The 23429-nt window shown below is 38.5% G+C and overlaps 1 protein-coding gene across 4 annotated transcripts in view; it reads left to right on the forward strand.

Annotated features, from left to right (window-relative positions):
- Positions 1-23429, forward strand: part of ylpm1 (YLP motif containing 1) — a 142815-nt gene that overhangs the window by 109382 nt on the left and 10004 nt on the right. For 3 of the 4 annotated variants that reach the window (XM_043697112.2, XM_043697113.2, XM_087989654.1), the window contains 5 exons: positions 91-267; positions 864-947; positions 4406-4489; positions 5993-6103; positions 9099-9150. In XM_043697112.2, coding sequence (XP_043553047.2) covers positions 91-267; positions 864-947; positions 4406-4489; positions 5993-6103; positions 9099-9150 — 508 coding nt within the window. The remainder of the gene's footprint in view (positions 1-90; positions 268-863; positions 948-4405; positions 4490-5992; positions 6104-9098; positions 9151-23429) is intronic. The other variant, XR_015757843.1, reaches the window with a different exon arrangement.

Below are 23429 nucleotides of genomic sequence, written 5' to 3' on the forward strand. Positions count from 1 at the left end.
TTCAATTATTTGGAAAAACAAAATCTAATCAGGTGGCTTTTGCATCATCAAACGTCTGTTTTCTTTCTATCTCTCATATCGGTCTCTTAGGTCCTAGAGTATGAATATGAGCCAGAAATGGAGGACACATACAGAAGCAGCATGTTCAAAACATTCCGGAAAACACTAGATGATGGCTTTTTCCCCTTCATCATTGTCGATGCCATCAACAACAGGGTCAAACATTTTGAGCAGTTATGGAGTGCAGCCAAAACTAAAGGCTTTGAGGTGAGTTAGCAGCCTCCATTTATATAACATAGATAAACATTCAAGCTGTTTTACAGAGTTGCCATCAGGGAGATATTTGATGTAGAACAAAAGTGGAAGATATAGAAGAGGTTCTCAAAAGTCTTGACAGAGTGGTGAGTTTTAAGGAGAAGGTTGCAGAGTGAAGTTGTTTATGGCAGAAATTCCAAACATGTAGCCTTGTAGCCTACATGATCAGCTGCCAAGCAGTAAAAACGTTCATTCAGGATGCTTTTCATGATTTATAAAATATTCTATTAACTTTAAGTAACCTCACTTTAAGGTTCCAAATTTTAGGTTCCAAATAGTCTCACCCCCATTGGTGAAAGGGGAAGGATGGGAAGAGAAGGAAAACAAAACTTGATAAATTATTTTTAATCTGTATAAATATTTAAATATTTTCAAAAAGGCAGAGAAAATATTGAATTGTCACTTACTTGACTGCTTTAAGCACTTCATCAGTAATTATATTGTTTGAATTTGAACAGTGTTATGTTGTTCTGGCAACTTGATCTTTGAGTTGTGAGCGAACGCTGGATGCACTAGTGGGATTTCCACCACCTAATTTCTCTTTCTAGGTTTATATTGCAGAAATGAGTGCAGATAATCAAACCTGTGCCAAGAGGAACATTCATGGACGTAAACTAAAGGAAATCAACAAGGTGAATAATCAGAGTTTTCATTTCTTTAAGCTTTTGAAGGTGACCTGACATCATAGTTTAGCATCATGCTGAAGAATTTAACTGTTTTTAGGTTTCTAGAGTTGCCTTTGAGAAGTTTGTCCTTTGTGGCAGGGGAAGGTGTGGGTGTAAAACTGACATTCCATCTGATTTCATATGTTCCTGTCTGTCCGATTAATTTTAAATTATCCCTTAGGCTCTTCTGTGAAGTCTTTCTAGAGTTTCTCTGTCAGCCTATAGAGCAACTCCCATACCGATCCTTAGATTCAAACTAGGAAATGCCAACTTTGTTCTTTTTCCTGCTCCCCCTACTTAATTTATATCATCTGGATTTGCCTATTTCACATTTGCTATCTTGTATACCATTCAGGTGCCTTCTTTCCAGTTTGAAAATTCACCAGTCTTTCAGACTTCATATCCTAGATGTGTGCCATCGGAGTTAGTCTTATGGTCCTTCACTACAGTGCTTCCAGGATTTCAATGTTTCCCTTGTCAACCATCTGGACCATTGGCTTTAGTCTGCACATGAAACAAGCACAATATAAATATAACTTCCTGTGACTTGCATTTCAATCGTTTTCACTATGAAGTTGAATATTCCTTCAGTTTCAGTGGCGGGCAAATTTAATTGGAGCCAACTAAAATTTCTTGGTCTTGTCTTGATGTATGTTCAACTCTTGTCAGCAATATGAAAAGGGTTGCTTATTTTTCCCCTTCAATGTGCACTGTTTTGCTTTTGTGTTTTACTAAATTTCATTTGCTTTTCTTCTGCCAGCAAAGGTTTAGTCAAGCCAACTCTAATTCTTGATTTCCTCTGAGTCCGTTGTCCTTCCAAAGTCAGTGGTGACAAATTCAGCTGCCTTGTATTGAGTTTTTGAGTCCAGATCATTTATGAAAATGGAACAAGATTATGTTTTCCCATCTTACTTATTTTTGAACCTTTCTAAGCTATACTTCTGGCACCAAAAATAATATCTTCATCTAGAGATAGAGTATTAAAATGTTTTTGCAAGGAATATCAAGTTTAGCCAATCTTATTAAATTCTTGACAGAAGTAAGAAACAAATGAAGAGCACTACAGTGCATGTCCTAAGAATTGACGTTCCAAATGACTGTCAGTAAAATGCTACGTGAGAAACTCATAATTTAGTTAAGAGAATTAGGCCAGGTAGCAAAATGGATTTTAAAAAAAGGATATGAAAGAGAAGCAGTTAACAGTTTCATGAAATTTCTTTGTTGGAAATGGTGGCCAGCAGGAACGTGTCCTGAGAATATTTTTGCACAAATTATCTAGATTTAGTAGTTTACACTGTGCTGTTTAAATTTGCAGATGATGATGTTGTTGTGTATGTTTGTAAGTCTTGGGGTGTGAGGAAGATTGCTGTAACCAATAATATGGAGAACTGCACCAAAATTTAGAAAGCTATTGCAATGTTTTCTGATTGACTGAATAAATGGTGATTTAATATAAACGTGAAATGGTCCCTGTTGATTGGAGCAATAATGAGGATACTTCAGCTTTGAAATTTAACAAAGTAAATAATGTGGAAAGCTAAAGAATTGTTAATTTATATTGCTCCTTCATTGGAATGCACTTATGTTCTCCAGTTCTTGACTCTGTACAGCAGAAAGCGTATTGACGTACTAGGGAAAAATAATACAGAAAATATTTATGAAGGTGTTAACAGAATTGAGGGATGTAACGTTTAATAAAGAATTGGACAGTCTCTGAATGGGGGTCTTCAACATTGAGCTGGTTTGAATGTTCAAAAAGTGTTCTCACTTGTGGCTAGCTCTAGAATAAAGCTGTATAAGTATTTTAGCCAATTACAGCTCGGATAATTAAATACATAAGAATTTCTTTCCACACTCTGTGGAATTTATTAATCTGTGGAGTTCACTCAACCTAATGGACATATACCCTACCAGCTTTTACATTCGGTTCCTCTTGTAAACTTTACCTGTTGTACCCGCATACTAACTTCTTGCGATTCATACACTACAACACCCAAATCTCTCTGGTTCTCACCATCTGGATAAAATGCTTTTTTCTCATTCTTCCTGCCAAAATGGACAACTTTGTATCATTTCAAAGTTATACTCCATTTGCAAGATTTTTGTCCATTCACTTAACCTATCTGTGTCTTTTTCTAACCACCCTATGACTGCTTCACAACTTATTTTTCTATCTATCTTTGTCCCGTCAGCAAATATATCAATCGTGTCTTCGGTTCCTTCATCCTCGTCATTTACATAAATAGTGGGGAACTGCGATCACCAGCACTGATCCCTGTCATACACCACTGGTTACATAATGTCAACCAGAAAACAGCCCATTTAAGCCCACTTAACGTTTTCTGCTAACCAGGCTGTCTTCTATCTATATCACTATGTTGTCCCTTGCACTATGAGTTTTTATTTTCCATAATAAAGTTTGTGACACCTCATCAAATGCTTTCTAGAAATATAAGTATATTATATCCACTGGCTCCCTTTTATCCACAGCAGTTGTTACTTCCTCAAAGAAATCCAGTAAATTGGCTGACTGTGATTATCCTTTCCCAAATTCAGAATGACTGTTTAATTACAGGTCATTACGCTTTTACATGCGTTTCATCAACGCAAATTTGCTGTAAAATGGTTGACGGGTTTGGGACGTTGTATCTAAAGTGCGAACTTTCTATATTGTGGGATCGCGCAAGATCGTAACCATTGTATTACAGAAGAACTCACTGTACTCAAATTTGTCCAAGTGCCATGCTATAACTTCTTTTATAATAGCTTACAAAATTTTCTCTATGACAGATGTTAACCTAACTGGATGGTAGTTTCCTGCTTTCTGTCTTCCTTTTTGAATAACAGACTTAGATTTGCTGTTTTTCAACTAAGCAAGCTCACCTGAATTTAGGTAGCTTTGGAAAATTAAACTTACACAAACCGCTTCCTGTAAGATTCTAGGATGAAGTCCATTCGGACCTAGGGACTGAGCCCATAACTCCAACAATTTGATCAGTAGCACTTCCGTGGAATTTTAAATTTCCAGATTTCTCCCTCCCTTCCAATTCATGATTTAAGCTATTACGGTGATGTAACTTCTGTCTTCTGTGGACAAAAATGATGCAAAGTACTTGTTCAATTCATCTGCTGTCTTTTTTATATTGCTCACTTCCAAGAAACTCTACAATACTGATATCTACCATGAAAATTTCACTTCCTCCCTCATTCAGTAAATTGATACTACGCAGAAAGACTGGAGTCTCTTGCTTTATCATTCATATTCAAGACCAGGATTGGAAAGCAAAAAATTATCATCAAAATTGCAACAAATAGTTCTTAGCAGCTATTCTCATTTATTATATACTAATTAAAATTATTATTCATAAAGTCATCAAACACTGGCTTAGACTATTGATTAACATGTATTTTTTGATTATTTATAGATGGCTGAACATTGGGATTCAACTCCCCGCCACATGTTACGTTTAGACGTCAGATCACTGCTCCAAGATGCTGCAATTGAAGAAGTAAGTGACCCAGGCTGTATTCAGGCTTGCCATTATCTTCTATTTTAGGATTGTAGTAACATTTTGCAGGCTTGCAATTACATTAGGTTGCCAGCTGAATGCTTTTATTTATATTTGAGCTGTTAGTCATAATTGGAAATGGTGAAAGAACATAAGAAGACAAAGAGAGCAATTTTCTCTTTACATAAACTCAGTGACTAGTCAGACCACAGAAAGCATCTATACATGCAGTACTGATGTCACATGAACAATTCCATGTACAGTGACATTGGAGCCTTCGCATATGTAAACAGCATCCACTGTGGCTGCTGCAGGGGTAGGGAGTAGCAAAGAGACAAGATAAAGCTATCTTCCCCAGCGAGTAGATCTCTGCTACCTCATCATTCACTGCCTGGCATTTGTTCACTGGTGAGCAGCCATCAGTGTTTTAGAACATCTGCTGTGTGATTACCAGCAAAAGGCATTTACAAGTTTGTTGGATCCACAATTGAGAGTTTTGGTCAGGCAGAAGGAGTGGCTAGGAATATGTAGGCTGCAAACCCTCAAAGTTAACTTTAAACTGAAAAACAGAGATGAGGCTTCTGGCAGCTACAGTTTTGTTTCCTTGTAGTGACTTGCCACTGCAAACCTATGTTCCTGCGTTAGCATTCGTTGTGCCATCTAGTTGTGACATTCCCATCAAATAATGCAGCCTTTTATTTAAGAAAAATTCATAGGTTTGTCAACCAGGATCTTTACCTTCCAAATTTAGCTGGCGACTAAAGTCTCCTTCACCTTAACCCCCAGAGTTGTGTAGCACCTTTGCCATTGAGGTTGCACTTCTACTTTATCTATACAAGAGCAAATTATTCCATTTGTAAATTAACATATTTCAGTTGTCTGATTGTTTTCTTTCTTTACTAAAAGTCTGAAGTTGATTCAGTGGTGTAGGGTTAATTACCTTTTCATCATACTGTAACATCTTTGAATTTAAGACACCTAAGTTCACGTTCCCTTTTATAGAAAATTATGTGCAATAAAAGTAGAAAATGCTGCAAACAGCATCTGTGGAGAGAGAAACAAAGTAAACATTTTGACCTGATGATATTTCATGTTTTTTTTAACCTCTTCAGATACTACTTAACATGCTGAAAGTACCCACATTTTCCATTTTTATTTCAGATCTGAGGCATCCCAGTATTTTCTTTTGAATAGAATACATTCTCATTTTAAAAATTGCTGAGTGTTGAGTCTGTGGTTCAAGTTTAATTTGTTTTCAGTTCATCATTAGTGTTGTGAGCGACAGTACAGCAAACAAGTGCTTTATAGAAATGCATGAAATTTAGATGGCAAGCCATCCATTATGCATTTATGCATCTGAAATTCGTAACTAAGTTTGTCAATTGCTTGGTAATTATTGTTTGCATCTCTTCGTATTGTCTAATGAACCATCAAAGGGAAGAGAATCAGTTAAATGCAGAACTTCTTTCTGAAACTTCATTTGTATAAATTTTTATTCTAAAGGTTGAAATGGAGGATTTTGATCCAAATACTGAGCAGCAGCCACAGCAAGAGGAAGAACAGCAACAAGACGACTCTAAGAAGGATGCTGCTGATGATGAAGAGTGTGAGACGGTAGGAAATGTTGTCGCAGAATTAAGTTCTTTACCGTCTTCAAGTGAAATTTCTTCCTAGTACACTTACATACTGGTGTACCTGTCAGTAAGAAATTCAGTATAATGTTCCTGCTTAGTATAGGAAACATCGGTACTGTTTTAAAAAAACGTTTTGGAGCCTTGCGATCTTAGTATGAAATCTGTGATCTATTGACCAGGCATTAAGTTCATGTTATAAGTCTGGTAAATAGAACACAATTATTAGTCATAAATGAAAGATTGATTTTTATGTAATCTAACCAGTCTTGAATAAATCTGTCTGTTGCAACTATGTAAAGTTATAGATATTTACAGAATGCCACATAGTGTGGGAACAGGCCATTCAGCCCAACAAGTCCACACCGACCCTCTGAAGAGCATCCTATCCAAACCCATCTCCCTATATTTCCTATATTTCCCATGACTAATGCACCTAACGCATACATCCCTAAGACTCTTGAGCAATTTAGTATGGCCAATCAACCTAACCTGCACATCTTTGGAATGTGGTGGAAACTGGAGCACCCAGTGAAAACACACACAGACACAAGGAGAACTTGCAAACTCAACACAGACAGTTACCTGAGGGTGGAATTAAACATTGGTCCCTGGTGCTGTGAGGCAGCAGGGCTAACCACTGAGCCACCATGCTGCCCCCAAATATCTTATCACAACTAATAATATAGTTAAACATGCAATATCGATATATGTAGAAATATTAAGACTAAGCAAAATAGCCCTTATTAAATTAATGGATTCTGATTGTGACTACATTATGGAATATAGTTGTTTATAGGTTGAAGTCAATTGCCTGAGTTTAGTAATGATGCAACGGCACTTAATCTGCCCATAAAAATATAGCGATTTATCATCGTTTCCAAGTCAGAATGATGACTATCTTCTGTGCACTAGCTGAGGTGACACTGAATAGATAATAAGCCATTCACACCTAAGTAGTTACAGATAGCAAACCAGGAAATTAAAGTTCTGAACTCTTTCACTTTTAATTTAAATTTTCAAATTGTGAACTAGTACAGAATACAATTTGCTGTCAGTTTCAATAATGATTACAAAAGCCATTAGTTTTGCTGCCATGATCACCACAATACCAAGCCAGTGTTGCCAAAAGTCTGCTTTATCAATGTATGCTTTAAGTCATTCAACTGTATGTAACAGAAGTTTTTTTTGTGTGATCATAATCAGCAGTCAGTGTGAGTGGTCCACGATGTGACAAGTATCAGTGGTTTAAAGTACCTGGATAGAATTTTGGCAAAGTTCTTTGATACTGAAAAGTAGTTTATGAAAGGAAAGTTTTTTATTTAAATTATCTCAGGAGGTGACAGTGTGTGTCACATTCATCAGAGTAAAGCATAGTTACTGCTGCAGAAATTATGATGCCCAATTAGTGTAGAGCTGAGTCCCACAGGTTAGAAGGAAATAAATAAACAAATTATCTCTTAATTTTGGTAGCTGGATAAATGTTGGCCAAGACACTGAGAATTCATCTACTCATTTTCCAATGATGCTCAGAGTTTTTCTCATCCCCTTCAAAGGGAAGGCTGGGGTTCTCAGTTTAATATTTGATTTAAAAATATGTCCCCCAACAACACAAGCATCCATATTACCAAACTAAGGCTTAAATTCACAACCTTTTGACTGAGGCATGTATGGTATCACAGAACCAAGATTTTATTTTTTAGAAGAAGCAACTCCTATCTCCTCTTCATATTTTTACTAAAAATTATAGAGAGTAGAATTCTTTTCCAGTGTTAGCAGTTGAAGCAGCTTTAGCTTTGTTGGGTAGTTGGATGAAAAAGGAGTTGAGGACCTATGCTAACACAAAAAGGACATATGATTTGAACTGTTTGATTGCATAGAAAGATATGGGTATTTGAATGAAGTGGTCTGCTGTTATAACTTATATTTCTGTGTACTGTAGATGCACAAATGGAATCTTGTTAGACGATTACACTTCTGCAGTTAGTTGACATTCAGTGTGTAATGCAGTGTATCCCTATATATTTCTTACTGACACGAATACCTTTTGAGAAGCTTACTCTGAAAGATATCGCAAGATCTGATTATGTCTTTCCTGGTTCAATAAAATTAAGTTTAAGCTTCATTGTTACAGACTACTTCAGAAGATTTTCAGTAAACGTGTGGTATCTGTAATTCTTTGAATTACTGAAATATTTAGGCTTTTTGCTATAAAAATGAGGTAGGTTGTAGTAATTTGCTGTATGTTATTAGAATGCTAGTTTTAATTTTAGATAACTACAGACATGTTGAATTTTGAGAATCAGGAATAAATCTTAAGCTTTGGAATTCCATCCATAAAATAATCTTTCCGTTCAGCATGACCAATGCTGTTTTAAAATATATTTGTTTTCACATCTGTCGCTCATGACGACACAATTTTCAACCATGCAAATGCAATCTTTTGTTTTCCAAATAACATCTATTTTTGGAAACGAGGAGATATTCTTTCCTCTGACACTACTCTAAAACTCATTTGAATCATATAAATTCTTTTGTTGTACCACTTGTAAGGATGCCTGAAGTTTGGGATTACACTGAACCTAGCAATTTAATTTCCAAAGCATTGGCTTTTTTTATGTGGCAGATACATTTATTTTGTCATTACTGAATTATACGAATAGACTTGGAGAAATTTCAAATTTGAAAGTAGTATATAAGGAAAGTTGATATAACTGCTTCATTATTAAGCATCTGCATATGTTCATGTATATTCATTGTGTAGGTCATGTTTGGGGAATACGTGAGAGAAAAAGACACATTTTTCAAGTGAACCACCATTATTTCCTTCATACTGTGGTATCTTGATTGTGTTTTTCTCTTGGCTTGTGTTGCATTCTTTTCCTGATGGACAGAGTCATTATCTTCAATACTATATAGTGTTAAACATTTCACTCTAACCAGATAAGCTTCTCTATGTGTGTGTGTGTATGATTTAGGGTTTCGTGACAAAAAGCAAATGGGAAATGGACACATCGGAGGAAAGTCTAGGTAGGTACTGATCTTTTTCTTCTTTGACTGAAGGTCATGGTTTTAAAAGCTAACCACAAAGATGTTGGTATCCTTGGATTTCCAATAGTACATCCTTATAGTACTTTTCCATGATATCCAATTAATAACCAGTTTGATGAGAACATTTAATTGAAGGTTGGGCAGTTATTGCCTATAGTGGACCAGGGAATACTTAGCAATATTTTGCTGAACCTCGTGTCAAAAGACACTGACTTGTGGAGTATAATAAACTATTAATGCTTGGATAAAAGCAAGTGAATTTTACTTAAATCGTTGCTGATTGTTTGCTCTGTCGTATTTGATTGCTTTACTGTGAGTCTGTGCTGTGAGAACACCAATTTTACTGCAGCATTATAAACTACTGAATGATAGATGATGCACAGTGAAACTTGAAAGCTGACACTGTATCAGTCTGCAGTGAGTCAATTGAAGATGCTATGTGTTTGTAATCAATACGTCCTCTACAATTCAGTTATTTTGTAGTTTTAAGTATAAAAAATGTACAATATCAATATTCTACTTCCAGAATTTTCATGAAACATATTGTGGATTCAAAAAAGATCTTTTTGCATGGTGCATTAGTAATTAACATGTAGATGTGGATACATTACTGAATACATGTCGTGTTAAACGTCCTATGTAGTAAACATGTTGCAATACATATTATTTTAATAACCTTTGTGAATGCAGTGAACTGTTCACCAGCATGGACCCTGTCTTTAATGATCCATTGTACATATTGGGAGTGAAAATGCAGTGCGGGTGACTTACCTTACCGTTCAATGTATGTGAAATTTTGGCAGAAACTTAGTTCGCATCTTGAGAACGTAAAACTTTTAATGATATTCAAAGTTCCCTAACTTGGTCAAAATTGAAAGGGAACAGTTTGGCTGGCAGTCAGATTTGTATATTTGTACTGCTCCAATTTCTTGAAATATGTTTATCACAGACTTGTCATTTTATAGTGACGTGAGTCCAGCACCTTGCTATGGGATAGTATTTTGCTAGCCAGTCACACAGATAAGTTTGCATTTATTGGGATCACAGTGTACAATTAAATTCAGTCAGTGGTGAATAGATTAATCTTGTAACTTCCTTTCCTAAGAATATGTGAAACCCTTTACATTTGGTATACCAATTAGAGCTACTTATTGGCAATGACTTGTGATAGGAGGTGACTAGGGCTGTGCCCAATTATTTAAAAGTTTAATTTGTTTAAGAAAGATGTGGTAATTATTAACATGGGCCTGTTCAGTTTGTATAAATACACATCAAAAAATTTGTCACAGAGGATAGTTTATCAAAATTTTTTTCATTGGCAGTGTATCCTCCAATTATTCCAGCATTCATTGAATATCAAATAGCCGTCTAATTACATTGCATGCTTCTGTTGCATTCCTGTATTACACGTGAATAGAATATTCTGACTAGGCAAGTCAATTTTCACACCTGTGCACTCTTGAATTTGTTCATCAATCATCAAATAAAGTCCCCTTGTACCCTAGCTATTAAACCTGTGGATGTTTACCCTGTCACCTTAGAACCACAGTGTGCCCAGCTATAACATTTTGTTCCTACAGCTGGACACTCAACTTCATTTGTTTTTATATTTGTTACTCCATAGAGCTTGATTGATTGTTTTCTCATCTACCGGGATGCAGTGAAAAGTGTTGTTTTGTGTGCTGTAGAGGCAGATCGTACCATACAAAGTACACCCAGATATCAAAACAGAATGCAGAATACAGTGTTACAGCAGCAGAGAAGGTGCAGAGAGAGATCAGAATTAACATTTGAAAGGTCTGTTCAAAAGTCTGACAATAGCAGGGAAGAAGCTGTTCTTGAATCTAGTTGTCTGTGTATTCGGGCTTTTATATCAGCTGCCTGATGAAAGAGAGTGGAAAAGAGTAGAAACGGAGTGGAGGTGTCTTTGATTATGTTGGTTGCTTTCCCAAGGCAGCGGAAAGTATAGATGGACTCAGTGGACGAAATTCTGGATCAGTGGCTAGTTTGCCTGATGCACTGGGCTCTGTTCATGACTCTGTTGTTTTGCTGTCTTGGGAACAGCATGTCGCCATACCACACTGTGATGCATCCAATTAGGATGCTTTCTATGGTGTATCTACAAAAATTGGTAATAATCCTTGTGGACATGCTGAATTTCCTTAACTATTCAGATTAAGATTCACGTGGAGTTGTTTCACTGATAAACATTAAATCAAAATACTAGAATGTATTGTTTTAATACTTAAAAATAAAACAGAATAGTGTTGACGTCATTAACATTGTGGCGGGGGAAAGAACAAAGCATCCGACCTAAACACTTAAATATGTGCACTCTATTTAAAACTACCATATATCCCAAAGGAATTATACTTTTACTGTTAATCTAGTGTTTCTAAGTAGAATATTCATGTGCTGTTTGTTCAGATGAAATCTTTTTTTGTTTTCTTTTGAGATTTTCCAGTACTACTTCTGGTGTTCAGCTTCTTATGTTGTGGTGTGTTGTTGTGTTTGGTCACTTAAAATTACTGTGATATATATCATTGCATGTAATGGAGATATGTGCAATGTTGAGGCTCTTTACATTTTTCAAGTTCAGTGGTTTACATATTAAAACTGCAGCACATAGTGCATTGAATATATATTTATTTTAATAGTTCTGATTTATCCTATTGGGTCTTCTTTCTGTTTGAAATAATTTTCATTTCCATTTAACAGAGCCCTAAAATAGTTCAAAGAAAGCTTGTGAAATCTGCATCAAAAGCAGAAATGTACAAAAACCTGTCTAAATCAGTATAAAATATACATTATATAATTTTAAACTAATTATATATGACCTGATGTATAAAATATGTTTATTATTTCGGAAATGATGTATTAATTTCCATATAACTTATTTTTAATATATTACTATGTATTTAATATTTGTTTGAATAGTGTAATTATATCCTTAATCTCCAGTAAACACTTTTGAACCTCTCTGGGGCTAAAGTTATCTCATAATTATGTTTGGATGGATTGTTATTGGTAGTATATGGTGAGTATGTAATTGTGGTAGATGGTTATTGCCATCTGTAAAAACTCTGATTTGAAATATAAAATTTAAATCTTAAAAAGTACTGCAATCCTGCAAGACTAACGATATAAAGTGATATTCTGGGAAGGTTTCCTTTCATGGAATCTTTTGTTTTGCTACCGAAAGGATTTTGAATTTTCCTGTACAAACTAGGATAGGAACCACTGTGGACTTTGTTCTAGGATTGCTGGGATGAGGCTACATAGCAAATTATTTGACCCTACCTGTTGCTCAACAGTTAATTTTCGAGAGAAAAACATCTATATTTTGTTAAAACGTTTATTCGTTCATTAGGTTGGAAAGGTTTGAATATTTTGTTATCTTTTACCTTTAGCAGGCTTGAGGCATATTTCATCGTGAAAGAGCTATGTAATGTCATTTGATTGTCTTGTATGCTGCTTCATTGCATTTCTGCTGCTAATTGATTCATACACCTATTTGGTTATTTCATTTTTTAAAAATAACACTTCGTTTATATGTGTAGCTTAGACTAAAACAAAGGATCATCATTCTTTGCTACAGATTTTCTGTTGAAGTTCTTGCATTGTTGTCAAGAATTGCTAAGAGAAAGTTCTGTAATTTTATACATTTCTGAGCATTTATTGGTTTTCAGACTTGATATTCATCTTAATTTGTTTATTATTTAAGTTTAACAGTACATAAGACATTAGCATGGTATTTTGCCAGTTTTATTTAAGAGTAGTAGCATTGAGGAGAAAGTTGGTCCATTACAGTAGATTTTCTTTTAAATTAATTTTATATTTTCATCGAATCACTGTAGAATATTCCAAAATCAGTCATATGGCTACAAAATGTGTTTGTTGAGAAGTCAGTCATCTCAGCTTCAGGACACGTTTGCAAGCATCTTCAGCCCAACTATATTCAACTACTTTATTGATGACCCTCCTTCCATCATGTAGTTGAAAGAGGAGATGTTCACTGATCATAACAAGTTTGTATTTCCTTGAATAATGAATCAGTTTCTGCTTGTTTGCAACATTACCTGGACAAGCTCCAGGGGCTAAGTTAATAAGTGGCAAGTCGCATTCATTCACAGTAGTGATATTTAGTGGCATGCTAGGAGTTATCATTAATCAAAAATTTCATTTCATGACTCTGCCTAGCAAGAGTAACTCAGAGGATAGGAATTTTCTGTTGAGTGACTAATGATCTGCATCTTCAAATCTTTTTGCCATCTGCAAGGCATAAGTCAGGAGAGTGATGGAATACATTCAGCTTGCATGACTGCAGCAATGACAGGCCTCATGAGACTTGAGCCATCCGGGTCAAAGCAGCTGCCTAGACACTCATCCCCTACATCCCTGTACTGGCAGTGCATTGCGAATGCAAAATGTGCCTTTACAAGGTACAGAAAAGCCACTTGTTACTCCAGCAGCCGCACCGCCACTGCCCCCCCCCCCCCCCCCCCCCCCCCCCCAATCCCTGTGCCCTCAACCACCTAAAAGTGCAGCAAGCGCATGGGGACACCTCTAAGTTGACATACAAGTAAGTTGGACTTTGGAGCAATTAAAATGCAGTGATTGAGTTAATGAAACTTGTATAATCCTTGTTCGCAGAGGTAGGCTTGATAGGATACTCAAAGCACTTTGTATATTTCTGACCTCTAAGGCATTCCCAATCTTTTTACCCTCACGATTGGTGACCGGTCTTCAGCTATCAATGCTAGATTTGGGACTCCTTGCTCATTCCCTTCCTCACTTTCCATTAAACATTATGCTTAACAAATCTTTTGACCAATTTTTCTAATATCTCTTCATGTACCTCAATGACAAATATAGCTTTAAAACACCCTTTGATACATCTTCAGATGTTTCATTTTACCAAAGGTGCTTTATTATTGCAAATTGTTTTATACATTGCAACAAAGGTGGAAAATGTTTTTCAGGAGTTTTTAACTCTGAGTTGATTGTCTGATATCTTCCGTATGCAACAACGCTTTTAAATTTTTTGAGAGGTTGTTAAGGGGACATATTTTGTGACATAATGGTGCCAAGGCAATGCTGCAACTCAGTAGTACCCAGGGAGTTAGTTACAACTGAGTGAAGCTTATTCTCATATGTACACCATAATGGAACTCAATATCTTGTGCATCTAGCTCTTCTCATATGCTAAGCTTTTTATGACCTCCAACTTGAGCTAGTACCACAGAAAGAGAGCTAGATTAGTTAGGCATTTTCTTCATTGCTGGTTGTGTTATCTTGCTTTGAACACAAAGGTTTTATCTGCTTCTATAATTATAATTCATTGTGTGCAAAGTGTTTTCTGTTGTTTCTGACAAATGTGATGAATCAACATATAAATAGCAATATTTTTCTTTCTCAATTTGATCCTCTTCAGTAAAATTTCATGTCGGTTGAGGTCAACCTACAGATGCGCCATGCCACAGTTCAGACTAATCTTTCATTCATTTCTGTAAATTGATGCTTGTCTTTGCATTCACTGGAATTGTAAACAGTGCACTTCAGTCATACAATGTGAAATTTTGATCAAAATGTGGCTCTTTAAAATAATTTATAAACATAAATGAAGTGATGTCTGTCATGGTTCTGGAAGTTCTTTTATCTAGGTTGCTTTATTAAGGTTATATTAACTGCAGCTTTATAATGTAATCTGAGTTTTTGGATAGGCATAACCACATCTGTTTACTGACCTTGAAAATTTCTCATCCATTCCAAATTGACACTCTCAGAACTCCATGATGTTATATACTTTAATATTTTATATTGGTCCCTTCATTATTTTTTGTTTAAAGTTGAGTGCAATATTTGGATCGCCATACCTTTCTGGGTATTTCATTTGTCAAGGAAACTTAAATTCAATTCCATATCAAATCAGCATTCACTACTGATGAAATAGCACCATCAATCAGATTCAGAATTTGAGACTGAGATGTAATGTGTAGCATCTTTTACACACTTATATTTAAATGTGTACTTTCTCAGCTTTTTACTTGGACAAAATTTAGTTCAGGTGAGTCTTCCTAAGAAAAATGGCTAAAATTGAAGACAGTGAAGAAATCCAGTGTCTTGGCTTCACTCTTTAGGGTACTGGAGGTACTCAGTTAATGACATTGAATGTAGTCTAGTTTACATCTTCATGAAATTCTTGGAATTTGCTCAGTTCCACTCAAAGACTTGAATACAGAAGATAAAGACTGACACTCCAGTGCAGTATGGAGGCAGTGGTATACTAATGGAGTTGCTATCTTTCAGGAGATATGTTAAATTAAGGCCCCATTGAGCTGATTGGGTGGATATAAAAATATGCCTGACACTATTTTGAAGTACAAGTGAGTTATCCCGGTGTCTTACCTCATATTTCTGTTTCAAAACGGTAGATTGATTATTATCACTTTGTTTGTAGGAGTATTAGTTGCCACCTTTACTCAATCGCAACATTCACTGCATTTCAAAAGTGTTTCAGTAGTTCCAAATTGCATACAAATCTTTGTTCTTCTGTGGTGACAGTTGAAGCTGTAGTGATTGTAACGAGGTCAGCCAGGTGGACCTCAGAATATGAGTTCCCTGATTGGGGTTGTTAATCTGGTCCAATCAGGGAGCTTTGTCTGACAAAAATAAACAGCAGTGTCACAGTTTCTGTTCAGTCTAAGTGCTGGCTCTGAGGGAGCTGGATAGTGTCAAGGACTATGCACATTTAAATAGAGAGTGATTTGCTGATAGGATACTGTCCTCTGTGAAGTTATATCAGTGGAGATGAGAGAAAATTGCTTGACACAGTCATTCTGAACTGGGGTAAGTATTTCTGGAGTCATGCCATTATTTGGGAAGCTTGACTCATTGAATCCTGCTGTCAAAGACTCTCTTCAGCATATGGAAAGAGTGCATTATTTTTTCTGGGCAAATAACTCTGGGTAGATAAAAAGGAGCAAGTAATTCTCCTGACAGTTTATGGACCTGCAGCTTTTTCAGTTATTAAGATCCTAAGTTTTCATGAGGCATCAGATACCAGACCTTTCAAGAGTTGACTGATTTAGTTAAGGAATATTCCAACCCCTGGCCTCCTTTAATTCTTAGACGCTTTCGGTTTTATTCAGCAGTTTGAGAACCAGAGGAATCCATGTCGGGATTTTTGATGAGGTTAAGATGATTGTCAGAGGCATGTGACTTTGTTTTAACCCTCAATGAGCTGCTGAGAGACCATTGATATGTGTGATTAATGATCTAACCATGCTGAAGCGCTTACAAGCTGAAGCCTAATTGGACTTTAAACAGGCACTACAACTGACGTTATCAATAGAAAATGCTGCAACTGGAGCATATGAGTTAAAGATATGCCAATGGAAGTGGAAACCCTTGCCAGGCTGATGGAGCTTTCTGGACTCCACTTGAGTGAAGGCAATTGCATAGCTCACTCAGGACATATCCTGAACAGGGGGGGCTGTAGGTCAACCCACAACAGAACCAGCCAAGCAGTTAATATGTTCTTCAGGATCCTGGTTGGCAAGCTAATTTAGTTGCTACCAGTATGTAGCCTTGAAAAGGCAAGAAAGTCTGGTTCTGACAAAACTGAAACAGTGTTGCAGGAAGCAAAGGGGCTATCGCAGCTAGAATTGAAACCCATCTGGACCCAGTGAAACCAGATCTCAGTAGAGGACAGCATTTTATTATGGGAAGCAAAGATGATGGTCCCGAGCAAAGGTCGTGCCAGATACTGGCTGAATGCCTCCAGGTTATCGAGAGGTGTCAAAAATGAAAATGTAGGGAAGAGGTTAAGACTGGTGGGCAGGATTAAACGCTGACATAGCCATATTGGTGGGGCAGTGCCCAGCATGCCCACAAGGACAAAAATTACTGCCAGCAGTTCCCCCACATTTGTGGGAATGACCAGTTTAACGCTGAATCTGGTCACACATTTCCTCTGCCTTTGTAGCCTTCATGGGTTCAACGTTCTTCGTTATTGTGACCCCCACTTAGTGGTTGGACGTGCGGTAGAGTTCATTTGTCAAACGGGGATGACGATAGAAAATCTGTGAGCATCTTTTACCATACACAGCCTCCCAGAAGTGTTGGTCAGAAACATTGGGCCATCATTTACCAGTGGGGAATTTGAGTATTTCCTAAAGTCAAATGGCATTCATCATATGAGGACAGCTGCATACTATCTATCGTACAATGGTTTGATGGAAAGAGCAGTCCAAACTTTCAGGGCAAGCCTAAAAAACAGCCTCCGGCTTCACTTGATAGAAAACTGTCCTAGTTCCTATTTGATTATTGGAATTATTTTAGGAGGAATGGTAAACGAGACAAACGTCAAATATAAAAAGCCAATTTAGCATTCATTTTAGGGCAAGTATTGACTGGGTCTCTGAAGGAACAAACAGTAAGCTGACTGGAATAAAACAAAACTTTGAGAAGAAACTAGTTTTGCTGGGAGGAAAGATCGTGCATGATTCATCTCATGGACTTCTTTCCATGCAACCAAAGGGCTGGTGGATGTTTTGCTCATGAAAATTCATCAGACAGGAATGTGTTCTCATGATTGGAAGGAATGGACCTGATTGGGATTTAGCAGGAGTTATAGAGCAGTTTCAAATCAGGGTATGTTTTCACTGGAGATGTGACTAAGCAAGTACTGGAGACTCCACACGTACAGGTGAGATAAACATTCATATAGACTCAACAAGTTAGGCAGAGCCTCAACTTGGTGAGGGATGATATTGAGAATGCTTCAGAATTAATTAGGTGATAATGCATGGAATTGACAAACTTTTAGAGGAACTTAAGGATGAATATCAATGAATTTAGAGATTGTTGGATTAATATGTGGTGAAAGAGTATGACTGACAGGTACAACATGTATTATGGAATAGGCCATGACACAAACCACATGTACTGCAGTGATCTTTACTGGTCTTAGACATTCCTATTTTCTTAAGCTAGTTGTATATCACATTACAAGTGTTCAGATATGCAGCTGACATTCTTTCCACTGGTGAATGGTCTTCTTGCATAGCACCAGATCTTCCTGGCTTTGGTTTCCTAGAATTTTTGATTTTAGAATTTCAAGAACTAATAACAAATCACATTTGTCATCCAAGTGGTGCCATGCTCATCTGAATGTTTCAAAACAAAGAAAATGATACAACATTCAGTTTGGCTCAGTAATGTGGTGGAGTTGATTTTAAAAGTTGAGCATGTTTATTCGGTTTTTTTCCTTCTCTTTTGAGTCTTTTATTGATATTGAAATAAATAGCAAATTCATTATTTTCTGTGGTTTGATTTGGTTTTGTTAATTTGAAATGAAGAAGGGAAACCCTGATCTTGTAGTTTTATCTTGATAGCATCATAACAGTTAATGTATCATCAAAGCAAAGTTTTTGACTAGATTAGACTAGATTCCCTACAGTGCGGTAACAGGCCCTTTAGCCTGACCAGTCCACACCGACCCTTCGAAGAGTAACCCACCCAGACCCATTTCCCTCTGACTAATGCATCTAGCACTATCGGCAATTTAGCATGGCCAATTCACCTAACCTGCACATCTTTGGACTGTGGGAGGAAACCGGAGCACCTGGAGGAAACCCACACAGACACTGGGAGAAAGTGCAAACTCTATGTAGACAGTCACCCAAGGCTGAATCGAACCTGGGACCCTGGTGCTGTGAGGCAGCAGTGCTAACCACTGAGCCACTGTTTTATTGTTTTTGATAAATGGTTATTTCAATCCAACTATATTTTCTACTTAACTGTAAAAGCAAAAAGCTTATTTTACTTGATTCAGAAATACTGATCATACATTTGAAATGTAGAAAGTAAGAGTGGGGCATGCCATTTGGCCTTCTGAGCCTGCTCCATCATTCAGTGTGATCATGGCTGATCATCCAACTTAATACCCTGTTCCTGCTTTCTCCCCAGGCCCTTAGAACTCTTTCACCCTAAGAACAATACCTAACTCCTTGAAAACACTTTCTGTGGCAGAGAATTCCATTAGCTCATCAGTCTCTCATTGAGATGAGGAGAAATTTCTTCAATATCAGATGGCTTACCCCATTTCATTAAACCGTGACACTTGGTTCTCCCATTCATCAGGAACATTCTTCCTGCGTTTATCCAGTTTATTCCTTTCAGAATTTTATATGTTTGTATGAACCCCATCCCATTCCTCTAAACTTCAGTGAAGTTAATCTTAACCAATTCAATCTAGTTCAATCTAGTAAATGCTGAGAGGATGTTTCCCTTCATGGGAGAGTCGAACCAGTGAGCTTGGTCTCTGAATAAAGGAGTGCCAATTTAAGAAAGAGATGAGGACAAATTTCTTCTCTCGAAGGGTTGAAAGCTTTGGAACGTCTTACCACAGAGCGCTGTGGTAGCAAAATCCTTGTGTGTATTTAAGGCTCAGATAGATTCTTGATCCGTAGGGGATCAAGGGTTTTGGCAAATACAGGAAATTGGCTGTGACCTATTTCAGATCATCCATAATCCTATTGAATGATGGAGCAGGCTCGATGGACTGAACAGTAAACTCCTGTTGTTATTTCTCATGGTCATTAATCTTTCTTTATACATCAGTCCTGCCTTTGGAGGACTGGTAAACTATCATTGCACTTATGGTACATTGAATATTGAGCAGTACAGCCCAGGAACTGACCCTTTGGACCACTATGTCTGCATGGACTGTGAAGCAGTTCTAAGGTAATCCCGTTTGCCTGCACAAGGTTCATGCCCCTTATTGCCTGCCTATTCATGTCCATCTAAATGCCTCTTAAATATTGCTATTGTCTCTGCTTCTAACGCCTCCCCGGGTAACGATTCCAGGAACCCACCACCTCTGTGTAAAAATAGCTTGCCTCACACATCTTTTATCTCAACATTTTCCTTCTCACCTTAGTGAGAGGCTTACCAGTCAGCTTCACATGGTGGGAATAGAACCAATAAATCTTTCTTTTTCAATTTTAAAAGTTGAAAATTCAGTTGTCTAGTGAAAAGGCTAACAAAAACAAATTGTTGGAAGAAGGGTCAGTAGGCCCGAAATATCAACTCTACTTTCTCTCCACAGATGATGCCAGACTTCCTGAGTTTTTCTAGCAGTTTCTGTAATTGTTTATGATTTCCAGCATCCTTAGTACTTTGGCTTTTTGAGAAAGTAAGGAAGGTCTGATGCGGGAACAGTAATCAGTCAACCATGTAAAGCCGGATTTGGGCCTTAATAGGTTTTAAATGCTATTGAAGTCAAAGTAATGTGAGCCATCTCAGCTCACCTCAGCTGTATTTAAGAAAGGACCTTTTGATCGCGCACCATCATTAAGCTATAAACGGTCAGGAATGAAAGATCATATCTGCAGTGAGATGTAGTCTGACTGAGTTTATAGTTCAGGGAATTGGGTGCAGAGGAGAAGGGGCTTTTTTTTTTAGCTCATATTTTATAAGGTTTTTGTAACAGGAGAAATTGAAACCCAGGATCAGGGACTTAGCACAAAAGAGTGATATCACAGGTAAACGGTAAGTTCATTGGTTGGTGATAGCTACAAACTGGACTATCTATTATAGGTTACGTTCAAATTGAAGGCAATTAGGGGAAGTATTTACAGGGTACAAATGAAAAGCCAGTGTAACATTTTTAAAAATCAAGAACATAGTAATCAAAATAGAGATGCCAGGCCAGGTGATACATTGTAATTGCATGATGTGGGAGCTCAGAGTGGAGAGTGTGGTGCTGGAAAATCACAGCAGGTCAGGCAGCAACCGAGGAGCAAGAAAATCGACGTTTGGGGCATAATTCCTTCATTGGAAATGAGGCTTGTGGGCTGGGGGCACTGAGAGATAAATGGGAGGGGGAGGGGGAGGGGGTGGGGCTGGGGCTGGGGCTGGAGAAAGATAGCTGGGAATGTGATAGGTAGATGAAGGTGCAGGTGGAAGTGATAGGTCGGAGGAGAGAATGGAGCAGATGGGGGGAAAGGAAGGAAGATGGACAGGTAGGACTGGTCAAGGGGGTGCTGCCGAGTTGGAGACTTGGAACTAAGATTAGGATAAGGTTGGGGGAGGGAGAATGCGAAAACTGATTAAATCCACATTGATCCCATGTGGTTGCAGGGTCCCAAGGTGGAAGATGAGGTGTTCTTCCTATAGGCTTCGAGTGGTAAGGGTTTGGCGATGGAGGAGGCCCAGGAGCTGCATGTCCTTGGTGGAGTGGGAGTTAAAATGTTCAGCCACAGGGCAGTGGGGTTGGTTGGAGTGGGTGTCGCAGAGATGTTCTCTGAAATGATCCTCATTATGGTTCATAGTGACCATCTCTGTCCCAAGTATCGGTTGCTTGAGGAACTTCACCTCAGAGCTGATGAGCAGGAGTCTGAGCTTGGAACACTGCAACACTTCAGGGAGAGGGAGAGTTACCTGGTTGCTGTGTTTTAGTGGTCAGTCACACCCCTAGATTAAATACCTTTAATTTGGTCCATGGTCAGGGACAGGAGGGTATTGACTGCCAGTGAGACAAGTAGAGGGATTGATTAGTAGTGCTGAAGGAGCCTCAGCATTTGAACTTAATCATAGAATCCCTACAGTGTGGAAGCAAGCCGTTTGACCCAACAAGTCCATAACGTCCCTCTGAAGAGCACCCTACCCAGACCCATCCCCCAACCCCGTCCTTGTAACCCTGCAATTCCCATGGCTATTCTACCTAGCCTGCACAACCCTCGACACCACAGGGTAATTTAGTATGGCCAGACACGTAACTGCAAATCTTTGGACTGTGGGAGCAAACTGAAGCACCTGGAAGAAACCACGGACACTCCATACAGACAATCGCCCAGGGATAGAATCGAAGCCAGGCAGCAGTGCTAACCACGAGCCACTTGCCCAACAGGTTTGAAATTTGTGTTTGCTGTGTGAATGAGAGTGGGGACTGTAGAGACAATGAGCAAACTGACCATAGCACTGTGGTATAGGGAGCCATTCAAGAGGGGAACAAAAGAGAATGTAGTTATAATCAGGGATAATATAGTCAGGAAAATAGACACTGTTCCCTGTGGCCAGGATTGAGAGTCCTGAAGGCTGTGTTGCCTGACTGGGTTCAGGATATCTCACCCAGGCTGCAGAGGAACTTGAAGCAGAAGGGAGAGACCCAGTTGTTGTCGTCCACATAGATACCAGTGATATAGGTAGATGGAACAAAGAGATTATTGGAAGGGAATATGAGCAACTAGGAGCTATATTAGAAAGCAGAACCAAAATGATAATCTCTCGATAACAACCTGAACCATGAGCATTTTGGCACAGTATCAATAAGATTAAAGAGGTAAATATGTGGCTGAGAGGTTGGCATGGAAGAAATGGGTTCAAATTTATGAGACCTTAAAAATGTGTTGCTGGAAAAGCGCAGCAGGTCAGGCAGCATCAAAGGAACAGGAGAATCGACGTTTCGGGCATAAGCTCTTCTTCAGGAATGACGAGGGTGTGCCAAGCAGGCTAAGATAAAAGGTAGGGAGGAGGGACTTGGGGGAGGGACGTTGGGAATACGATAGGTGGAAGGAGGTTAAGGTGAGGGTGATAGGCCGGAGAGGGAGTGGGGGCGGAGAGGTCGGGAAGAAGATTGCAGGTCAAGAAGGCGGTGCTGAGTCTGAGGGTTGGGATTGAGAAAAAGTGGGGGGAGGGAAACTAGAAAGCTGGAGAAATGTGCATTCGTCCCTTGTGGTTGGAGGGTTCCTAGGCGGAAGATGAGGCGCTCTTCCTCCAGGCGTCATGTTGCCATGGTCTGGCGGAACGTTTCAGAGAACACCTCTTGGACACCCGCACCAACCAACCCAATCGCCCCGTGGCTGAACATTTTAACTCCCCCTCCCACTCCACCATGGACATGCAGGTCCTTGGCCTCCTCCATCACCAGACCATGGCAACACGACGCCTCATCTTCCGCCTAGGAACCCTCCAACCACAAGGGATGAATGCAGATTTCTCCAGCTTTCTCATTTCCCCTACCCCCACTTTTTTTCAATCCCAACCCTCAGACTCAGCACCGCCTTCTTGACCTGCAATCTTCTTCCCGAACTCTCCCCCCCCATCCCCTCTCCGGCCTATCACCCTCACCTTAACCTCCTTCCACCTATCGTATTCCCAACGTCCCTCCTCCCTACCTTTTATCTTAGCCTGCTTGGCACACCCTCCTCATTCCTGAAGAAGGGCTTATGCCCGAAATGTCGATTCTCCTG

The sequence above is a fragment of the Chiloscyllium plagiosum genome, unplaced genomic scaffold, assembly GCF_037043375.1.
Source record: "Chiloscyllium plagiosum isolate Xiang-an unplaced genomic scaffold, Cpla_swu_hap1 HiC_scaffold_8, whole genome shotgun sequence".
In the NCBI taxonomy this organism is placed as follows: domain Eukaryota; kingdom Metazoa; phylum Chordata; class Chondrichthyes; order Orectolobiformes; family Hemiscylliidae; genus Chiloscyllium; species Chiloscyllium plagiosum.